General features: G+C 42.2%; 1 protein-coding gene across 1 annotated transcript; it reads right to left on the reverse strand.

Moving 5' to 3' along the window:
* Positions 1-1,660: 1,660 nt before the first annotated feature.
* PNRC1 (proline rich nuclear receptor coactivator 1) lies at positions 1,661-7,958 on the reverse strand. Its single transcript, XM_032409298.1, has 2 exons — positions 7,267-7,958; positions 1,661-4,804 (listed from the first exon to the last, which is right to left on the reverse strand). The coding sequence occupies exons 1-2, from the start codon at positions 7,804-7,806 to the stop codon at positions 4,361-4,363; spliced, it is 984 nt and encodes a 327-aa protein (XP_032265189.1). The 5' UTR covers positions 7,807-7,958; the 3' UTR covers positions 1,661-4,360.
* Between the last annotated feature and the right edge of the window lie 3,052 nt (positions 7,959-11,010).

Raw genomic sequence — 11,010 nt, forward strand, 5'->3', positions numbered from 1 at the left:
TTGTATTTCCTGAACATAGCTCACACAGAAGCCCCCACACATTAAACTGTAGACATGCTGCTCAGAAATGTCACAAAGGAGCTGAGAAATGTCAAACAAGGGTGGGGAGGGGTGGCTGAGACCGTTTTATTTTCCAAAGACAGTGACTCTGTATTAGTTTGTTAAGAAATTTTTATAATCTTGAAAGGGGTTATCAAACCTGTGCAAGAATGAACCATTTTCTGGAATCAGACTGGGAGAGAGGTCAGATCTAAGGCAACCCATTAGTTTTAGTATTTACATTACTAGAAAAAATTAAAATTGGTGACTAAATATTGAGGGAATTTTCAAACTTCGGTCTGAACTTCTAAAGTGAGTTTTCCCAACTATTTGTGAAGAAGGTATTTGCATCTACGTGAGCAGGAATGGAGCCTCATACAAAATGCGAACGTCAAATACAAGTTCCTTTCCATCTTTAAACCCTTTCCCTTTTCTAAACTGATGTCCCCACTCAAAACGTGTCTTTACCACCTCTTGAAGGCCTCAATCTCAAAAGCAGTCCCCCTTTTTTGTAATCTCAAGCCATTTAGTATCTCCCCCCACCCCCAACATTTCTGTAAGAATCAGGAATAAGGCAAAGGTGGGTGGCCTTGAGCGAGGACAACCCAAACCCTCTCCCAGACATCTCAGTGCTTTTGAGAACATGCTGGGGGTTGAGGGACAGGTCATCCGGAGTCCAGCCTACCACAGCCACAGCTCCTCACAATCTTATTTCAGGGTCTTGGGTGGGTTACCAGCTGTCCCAGGTCCATTCTGGGGCCTGATGCTGAGGGGCAGGAGCACTGGGGTAGAGCCTCACTTTTGTTCCTTCTCAACACCAGAAGTTGAGTTAGGGCTTTTAAAGAGGGCAGGAAAGACAAAAGCAAGTGACATGGGTTTTTCAGATTGTTTGAAATCATGTGTAGGAGAAATACAAATGGTTTTCCCCAAGTGTGGCACAACTGGATCCCATTTAAGTCCCACATTTGTGTAGCACTAGCTTTATACTAAAATATTGTGAAGGAAAGGGGTGATTATATAGTCCAGTAGACCCCTGAATAACATGGGTTTAGGGGTGCCAACTCCGGTGCAGTCAAAAAATCCACATATAACTTGACTCCCCCAAACTTATTAAGTCTGTTAACGAGAAGCCCGGTAAGTCAATTAATACATATTTTCTACATATTGTATTCTGTATTCTTACAATAAAGTGAGCTAGAAAAAAAACACGAGAAAATATTTACAGTACTGTACTATATATATAAAAATCCATGTCTAAGCGGACCAACAAGTTCAAACCCATGTTATTCAAAGGTCAACTATACGCCTATAGACCTGAATGCTGAGGCACCAGGGTGGCTCAGTCCGCTAGGCGTCCGCCTTCAGCTCAGGTCATGATGCCAGGGTCCTGGGATCAGCTCCTCGTTCAGTGGGGAGCCGGCTTCGCCCTCACCCACCCTCTCTGCTTGTGTTCCCTCTCTCAAAATCTTAAAAAAAACAAAACCCTAGGGGCGCCTGGGTGGCTGTCAGTTAAGCAGCTGCTTTCGGCTCAGGTCATGATCCTGCTGCGGTCCTGGCATCAAGCCCCACGTCCGGCTCCCTGCTCAGCAGAGAGCCTGCTTCTCCCTCTCCCTCTGCCTGCCACTCTGCCTACTTGCGCTGTCAAATAAATAAAATCTTAAAAAAACCCCCAAAAACTTGAATGCTGGTCCTGATAAAATGTAGTCTACTTGCCTAATAACATTCTAGTCTTTTAACTTATAAACCACATAAACCATCTTAAAATTTGTATTTTAACTTACAAACCACCTTTGAAAAGCATTGTTCCTGTCAATCTTTTAATACTGCGATTTGATGTTTTATTACCTTCTTTTTCCTTTATCTGCCTACAAAGACACTAAAATACTTAGCAGGGAGATTAATGCAAATACAAGCGCTGTGGTGTTACTGTTATCAGCAGTATGTGTCACTTTATCAGTGTTAGTTGAGGTATCAAATTGTGAAAGCAACTTCAGTATAAAATACCCTACATACTGATATATGCAATGGCACTTCACTATAGAACGTAATTTCCACTCACATATAAACCTCTCACCCTTCTCCAATTATGAGCCCCCTTTACCAGACTACTAGTTAAAATACATACCTGAAGCTGGTAACTGCAAAGTGTTTGCTTTATAAACCCACAAAACCAGTTACAGGAACACTGGAGGAAAAATGTTTGAAGACCTCAGTAGGAGAAAAATAATTGTTAAATTGGCCTGCACTACAGTGTCTATGTTGAAACCTAACCTACAATTAATGATATTACAAGGTGGAGACCTCGGGAAGGGATTAGGACAAAAAGGCAGAACCCTCATAAATGGGATTAGGGCCTGAGAAAGCTCCCTCAACCTTTCTGCCCTGTGACTTAGTGAAGACTTCCCGTCTATGAACCGAACCGTAAGTGGGCTCTCAGACACTAGATCTGCTGGTGCCTTGATCTTGGACTTCCTGAGAAATTTGTAAGCTACCCAGTCTTTAGTATTGTTACAGGAGTCCAAAGGGACTAAGGCTGCTAAATATATCTTACTATAATACCAAAACTATTGAACTTCTAAGTTTGCTAATACCTTTTCATGGTATGGTCTGTGGTGTAATTCAGCCAATTTTGTTTACTCTTCATAAAACCTATTACTTTATAATAATCTATTTCCAGAATTTTGCAAGGTTGAAAGCTTACTGTATTTTGTTAAGTTTCTCTAAATGCATTTTAAAGCAAGCTGTATGTAACTTATATGTAAATAGGCATACATAACAAGAATAAAGCATTTTATAGCCAGGGCCAAAGAATGGTTGGCTGATAAGTGCCATGTAAACAAGACTGCAGGCACTTCTGTTAACGAGTTCAGATTTTGCAGCGATGTAAGTTTTCATACCCTCCTGGCACAGCTCATCAATAACAATTCTAAGGTGGTGCCCACACCAACCACCTTTGCACAGCCAGAAGGTCTCCCCTACTGTGTGAACCAAATGTGCAAGACATTAAGACTCTTCCATTTACCTTTTCTTGGAAGGATGGTAGCACCTTTCTTATCTATTCCACCTTAAGAGAATCATATATACCCTCAACACCCTTTTCATATGTCTAAGTACCGCCTGACTGCTCAAAAAAACTTTCCTTTTGTTTCAAGATAAACTTTAGCTTTGTAGAACTAAAAACCATACAGGGAAAACTTGTGCTTTAGAATCTTAGAACAAAGTTTGAATTTTAAAGTACAAATACAGAAGCCTACCATATTTCTTTTAGCAGAAAGAGTCAAGAGGTTTCAAATCTCCACCTACTACTTTAACATAAATTATGCTTGCTTTAGTTCAAGAACCACCATTCAAAATCAATATAAACTTAGTAAACCAAACCAAGTGTCATTTTCTTTCACTGAAATTATAGGGTAAGTCAAATAGTACTTATGAAACAGTTCATATATAAAAATATATTCTAAGTTATAAACTAATCAGTTGTACTTTTGACAACTATTTCCATTGTAAAATGGGGAATTTCTCCCCTTGGAGGTAGTAGCATTAAATTACTGGACTCTCTAAATTTCAGAGGAAGGACAATTAATACTAAGACAATTAGTCCGTAAAATGGAGAAGTTAAAATCCATCTCCTAGTCACACATTCAAACATGAAAAGTCACACATAAAGAGTCAAGACTAGTATAAAAGGGGGGGCCAAATTATATTATTATTTTAAAATTTGATTACAACCAATTTTGTTGGCATTAAAATTAGAGGTATTATAAATTTGAATGGATAAACCAAAAACCAGAAAGTAAGTTTGGTAAAAATGGGAATAGGAGTTTTCCAGTAATTACAGATTAGAAGGCAGAAATCAATTTAGAGAAACACAGACAAACCCCATGTTTACAATGATTGTGCCACAGATTTAAACTTCAGTAGTGCATTAGTAAACTGTTCACATTTAGATCTTCACCTTGAGATTAGATAGCTGTTTAAAAAAATCCCAGTACCTTGTGCAAATAAATCGGTCTTCCATGTGCCTTAGCACACTTAAAATTTCTCCACTGTATATATACAAAACACCTACCATTTGGTAGGGCAAAATACATACTTTCATAACAAAACTATAATGTACCTCTCAAGTATGAACAATATACACATAATACATGGTATACAGTATTTACAAAATATAAAATATAATACAAGTTGTTTATAATTTTTTAAACTCATCTTTTGCACTTGTATGTTACAAGGCAAATTTCCATTTCTGTACCAATTTTTTTTTTCAAGATTCCAGGGATTTTGAAAGAACTTTTACAGACATACTGCAATCTGAGATCTAAGTTTGAACTTTGAGGAGCGTTTTTAAGTGTACTGCCATCAACTCCCTATTTTGGTTGGAATTTTCAATAGTGCTTCCCATCCAGTGACTAGGAGGCTTTGGAAGAACACTAGGAGAAGGTGGATCACTAAACTTTGCCCCAGCATAATTTTCCTTTTGGTTCACTTCAGTTAGAAATGCTGATTTCTTCAAATGCATATTTTTAATGTTCTCAGTATTTTTAAAAGGCTTTTTTTCCTGCTTCTGGATTAAATCAGATGAAACAGAATCCTGCCAAAAGTTATTTTCATTTCTTTTTGCAGAGGTGATCTTGGTTAGTGGTAAGTTATATCTGCTTTTCTGTCTGTTTATCTTTGGTTGTTCACACAAGTGTATACCATGAACAAGCTGGCCGTGGGGAATGGCAATTTTCTCCGATTTTCCCATCTTTGATTTTAAAACCTACAAAGACAAGGAACATAAAAGTGAATACAGTCTCATGATAAAAATTAAGTCACAAACCTCACACCACCTATTTTTCTTCTTCTCCTGGACTTTAGTTTATGGTCTTGATTAAACATATGTGCTCACTGCACTTATCAAATAAGCACACATCTAAGTTTACTACTAAAAATATAATCATTACCATCACCAGTATGCAATGTAGGGAGTCAGTTCTAAAGTGTCAAAGGGAAAAACCCCAAGTTCCATCTTTCTGTAAGGAAGAGTAATGAGCTACTTTCCAAACATACACAATCTAAAGGTGTCAGTGGTTTTACATTAGATGTGTCTAAGTTTCACATGCTTTCATTTTGACTGAGTCTGGTTAAAAATAAGAAACGATATTCATAGATTACTATATATCTTTTTTAGTCAAGTCCTTTTAAAATTATTCCAGATATTAAACTGATAAGAACAGATACTACATGATAGAAATTTAATTAGCAGGAACTAGATTTTAAGTGAGGAAGTGTTTTAATAATGGTTACTAAATACACAGAAAAATTATCTCCCAGTTTCTGAAAGCAAAATTTCAGAAACTTAAATATTAAAAATTTAAATACTAATCACTTTTTATCATCCTTCCCAGTTATATATACTTACAGCAAATATATAATCAGAAAAATGTTTCCACCTGCGCCTACTTCCTAGTTTAACAACTGCTTCAAGAACTTTGCTACACCACTTCTAATCACCTTCCTAACTTAAGTGATCTTTACAGGAAGCCATGACCGGATGGAAAAGTATAAAGTACTTCATTAGATCACTGCCCTTCCAACACTTGTAATATGGTAGGGAAGCGGGACACAAAAATACAAAAGCTGGGGCACAAGTTAACATTCCATGTAACTGCCAGAGTTCCCTGTTTTAATAGTTCTAGAAAAGAATTATTACTTGTTAACCAGGAAACAGGAAGTACAAAACCAGGCTATTAGCTTATCGCTCATATTTCAGGGCCGTGGAATTTTAAAATTTGAATCTATTGTAGTCATCACGGAGGTCCAATTTTTTTTTCAAGGGCACAGCGAGAGAGAACCTGCAAATCTCTCCAAAAATTCTCCCAACAAAAAATGACTGTTAAAAATATATAATGTTTTATTATTTTTTTTAGATTTATTTCCTTTTGCGAGCGAGCGCGCGCGCACGGGTGGGGGGCGAGGGCAGAGGGAGCAGCAGGGAGCCCTGAGGGGACTGGATCCCATGATTCTGGGATCAAACTTGAGCCAAAGGCAGACGCTCAACAAACTGAGCCACCCAAGAGCCACTTATTTTCTTTTAAGATTTTATTTGTCAGAGAAAGAGCACAAGTAGGGGGAGCTGCAGGCAGAGGAAGCAGCGGACTCCCCGCGGAGCAGGAAGGCCAACGCAGGGACTGGATCCCAGGACTCCTGTATTAGGACTTGAGCCAAAGGCAGACGCTCAACCGACTGAGCCACCCAGGCGCCCCACTTATTTTGATTTCTTATGAGACAGTAGACGGAAGTCTCTGAAATTGAAAGGTTTTATTTTGCTATAAAGGTTAACTTCAAATCATTTTAGCGATTAAATCTCGTTCAAGTTTCCCAACAGCATGGCGATTGGGTCGCTTAACGTCAATTCAACTTACAACTTTTCTTTCTGAAGTTTCATCATTCTGGACACAATAAAACTACCTTCCACTAATAAAGCCCACTACATGAGAGTGTAAATAAACAATTCCCTTCATCTAATAGACGCAAAAACTATTCATCTAAAATTTTGACTGCCGCCGCTCCTGCCAACTTCTAAAGTTAAAAGTAGAGCCAAGCAGGTTGGCCGGCGAGGGTCAGAGCCCCAGTTGGGCCAGCGCCGCACACGGAGCACCTCTCATCTCAGCAAAAGGCAAGCCGAAGGGCATGGAGCCGCTTGTAGCCCACTCCAAATCCCACAACAGGGAGGTGAGACAGTGCACGCGCGCCGCGGACCAGTCTTGGAACTACCAACGGTCAGGTAGCTGAAAGCGGTCGCCCACCCCTTCCCCTACCACGGCCACACGGCCTCACCTCCTTCATGAGCGCCGGAGCGCTGCGCACGTAGCGCGCGCTGACGTCAGCCTCCCTCGGGCCCCTTCCATCCCCCACCCCACCGCGCGCCCGAACACCGAAACCCCCTGGAACGGCGCCAGCCTTCTAAATCGGGGCTGTTGCTGGGGCGCAGCCGCTCCTCTTATTGGCTGGCTCCCGGGAGCCAATCAGCAGCGCCAGCGCATGCCTCCCCCTCCCCCTTCCTCCCCCGGCTAGAACAGAGCGGGCGTCACGGAAACTTCCCTCCCGAGTAAACAGCCGCCCCTCACCCCGGCCCCCCCTTCCCGACCCCTCAGTGAAGGGCCCCAAATTCCAAAGCCCGGCCCTGGCCGTCTAAGGGCCAGAACTCAACAGTCCCCATGTCCCCCTCGCGGCCCTTACCTCTCTTCTGAACGAGGGTTGGCCGGGCGCCGCTGGCGGCAGCTGGCCAGAGAAAGGGCTCGCTTCCTCAGTTTGGGTTGCGGCCGCAGGACCCGGGGCCAAACTGGCCGCCTGGTCCGGGACTTCCTGCGCTCCGCTCGGGCCCGTCGCGGGGCTCCGCCCGCCCTCGAGGCTCGGCCGGTGCTGCTGGTACTGATGGAAGCGGCTGGGGAGCTGCCCTGCCGGGCTGGCCCGCACCCTCTTCTTTCGCCGCTTCTTCGGCGCTGCCCGAGGGGTGCCTCCCGCCGTAGCTAGACTACAGTTGGACAGAGGTGCAGGGGCGCGAGGTTGCGGGGTCAGACAGGGACCGTCTCCCCCTAGGAAGTGAGGGAGGAAAAGGGTGGGGGGCAGTGCCCGGGGGTCCGGGATTCGGGGTAAAGGCGGCGGGGCCGTGGTCACCATCGGGAGGGCCCCGAAGTAACCGCGGGCGGAAAAGCCCAGGGGCGCAAGGCGGCCGCCCAGGACAAGTGGCTCCCGCTGCGGGACGGAGACGACGGTCATAGCTCTAGGAGGAAAGTGGCTCAGCAAGAAGAAAAGGAGGAAGTGAAGCCAGCGATCACAGGGCGGCGGCGGCGGCTGCTGCTGCTAAGAGAGCCCGAGTGGAGCACGGACCATGGTTCGGGCGGTGGCGGCGCAGCAACAAATAGCTTCAGCCTCAGCGCCGAGTGTTGTTATCAGAAGCTCCGCCCTATGCCCGCCCAACTCCCTCCAAGAGCCCAATCAGAATGCGACAGAACAGTCCACGCCCCTCCTGCGCTCCCTCCACCACCTCCGAGAGACACACACAAACAACCAGCTTGCTGCAGCCCCGCACAAAGAGCGCGCACTGCGCAGGCGCTGCCAACGGGCTCTTTCGGGAAGAGTCGGTCCCGCGAACAATGAAGTTCCGTTTCAGCCCCACCTCCCCCACCCTTCTTCTTACTCGCCCCCGCACCTTGCCCCGAAGGCAGTGGTCAAAGTGCTTGATCTAGGCTGAATTTGGAAAAGGGGATGGGGGCGGGCGAAAGAATCTAGAAACATCAAGGCCACTGAAGCCTGCTTAGCCGCTGACCTTGGGGATATATCTTTTATTTCAAGCCCAATAGTTAACATTATTATAATTTTTTTTTAAGATTTCAAAGTACGTTATAGGGGTTTCATTCTTCGCAATTTTAAGAAAATCAGTTCACATTTAAGTTCTATTTGGCGAAGTGTGACTTATGTTTTTTTTTTTTTCTTCATTTACTCGGGTCACCAACGCGGTTCATTAGCCACGGTAAAGAGAGTAAGAATTAAGGAGTGACTGATTGAAATTGGCTCCTTAGTATAGAAAGAGTTCCACATAAATCCGTAATTGAGCATTGGAAATGTTACTGTCTTTATACTTAAAGGACTGTGAGACTTTGGGATCACCAAACGGTGCCTGACACTAAAGAAGAAGCAAAGGAGGAGGCTTGCGTCTCAAAGGGAGAAAGTGAAACATCTGCAACATAGTGTGTTTTGCTAGCTGTGTGTTATGTAAATCTCACGCTCATCATCTCTCCGCGCTGTGCTCACACACACAAAATATCCTGGCTATTTTATCAAGTAGTTTTGTGGCAGAAACTGTTCTTTATGTGAATAATGTCATTTGAACTTCACAACAACCCTAAGGAATGGGTACTGTATTTTATCCCCATTTCATCGGAGAGGAAACAGGCTTAGAAAGACAAAAAGTACTTGGCAAACATCATAGTTAGTTAATAGAATTTGAACTACAGTCCAGGGATGGCAAGACCAAAGTTTTAACATCATCCATACAACCTGCCATATGAGATTGTAGGTCTTTGGACCACCACAATAATCTTACACTTCTCTGTATTCTTACAGCCTCTAGCCAATATTTTTCAGCTTTGTAGTGCTTGATAAATGTTTTATGATTGGTAACAAAGTTGGACAGAGGGAATATCTAGAATAATGCTTCCAAAACTTTATGCAGATGGTATAATCCCCTTGTAAATTGAGGAAGATCTGTATAAACTTTTCATATGACATTCCATCATTAGTGATTGCTGTGTTTTATCATTTTTGCTAGATTTTACTCATTCTTGGGTTTCCAGCAGGTTACATAGTAAGTGCTCATATTCATTGGATGAATGGGAATCGTATACTTCCAAAGCTGTGACAGATCTTAGAGGGCCCTTAATTCAAATCCTCTGGTGTGCAAATTGAAGTTGGGTTCAAGATCAGGAGAAGAGAATGGCCTGGCAAGAATCGGTGGAGAAGAGCAGGCAAAGATTATGGAGACTTTGGAATAACATAGTTCTTCTGTTTTTGTAAGAGTTTAAAAAAATAAAAATTAAAAATTTTTACAAATTGTTTTAGTAAGAGTTTATACTTTTCTCAAAGCACTTTTTCATCTAACTCATTTTATTCCTACCCTAATCGTTTAAAATAGAGATAAGTTCTATTTGACCTATGATGTAAATAAAGCCTCTAAAGATAAAATAACTTACCTAAGGGTCACAGAATGAGTCAGGGACTAAATCCCTTCAACTCCTAATGCCTAGTCCTCTTTTCAATATGTCCCAAGGCCTAAAGTTTGGTTTTATCTGGGGATAATATTACACTGTCCTAGCAGCTCCAGGGGGCTGCTAACTGGTAGTCAGTTCAGAGGGGCCCTTGATGGAAGACACACTATGTGGTATGTAGTTTATACTTTTGGGACCTAAAGGGTAGGCCTCATGTAAAACCCTGGATTCTGTGCATTAAGAAAGGTAGCCTTGCAGCTGTGGCCACCTGGATGATGCATGCTAAGCTGGTGCCCGCCACAAAGAGGGAGCTGGAATGGATCACCAGAAGAGAACAATCCAGGTTTTATAAACCACATTAGTGGATTTCATGTTATTCTTTGTGTATAGTTCCTATAGATCCTTCGTCTTTAGGAAAGCCTAATTTTGATACTCAAACCTGGTTTCATCTGTGCTCTTATATGATACAAAGGAAGAGGTCCGATGCTCTTGTCTGGGCCCAAATGGCGAATCATGGAGGTAGCAAGACATTCCAAAGGTAAAGTAAGTTTTGGGAGGACTCTCAGGGGTCTTGAAGACTTTTGTTCCAGTGCATGTCTTGGTTTTATTTTGAAGTCAACAATTTCTTTAGAGGAAATTGTTTTTTTTTGTTTTGGTTTGGTTTTTGTTGTTGTTTTTTTTTTAATAAACAATTGAAAAGTAAACCAGGTAGTGAAGAGCAGGGAAAAGAGGTAAAAAACCATGTGTGAAATAAGCAGCTTACGTGCATTAACACTTCAGAGCCCTCTGAATTCCTCTCCTCTCTCTCCTGTTGACCTTTGTCTCTTACATTTTACTTCTGTCCTTCTCTCCCTTTCTCTGCCTTGAATACCATCTTTCTGTCCTCTTAATATTTTTCTTTTTCCCCTCATTGTGGCTTTATTTCCATTTCCTCTACCTATTACTGCTTAGATCTTAAATGTCTAAGCTCTAAGGGACACGTATGAAAAGAACACTCCAATTTATACTTTCCTTAATGCTCAAATTATTCATCTTTCATATTTATAAAATAAAATTGCTCTAAACACTGAACACAACCAGGAAATCAAAATGTTTACACTTAACAACCCCAAATTTCCCTGACATTTAAGCATTGACCACAAGCCTTATCAACATAGTCTGAAAAATTTAATTGAAATTATTTGGTTTATATTTAGAAGCAAACGATATGCACAAA

The sequence above is a fragment of the Phoca vitulina genome, unplaced genomic scaffold (genome assembly GCF_004348235.1).
Source record: "Phoca vitulina isolate PV1807 unplaced genomic scaffold, GSC_HSeal_1.0 scaffold11, whole genome shotgun sequence".
In the NCBI taxonomy this organism is placed as follows: Eukaryota; Metazoa; Chordata; class Mammalia; order Carnivora; family Phocidae; genus Phoca; species Phoca vitulina.

Coding starts and splice junctions, on each gene's coding strand:
- PNRC1 (XM_032409298.1), bottom strand. CDS start 7,806: ATGACCGTCGTCTCCGTCCCGCAGCGGGAGCCACTTGTCCTGGGCGGC. Junction 4,805..7,266: donor AACCCTCGTTCAGAAGAGAG/GTAAGGGCCGCG, acceptor TTGTCTTTGTAG/GTTTTAAAATCAAAGATGGG.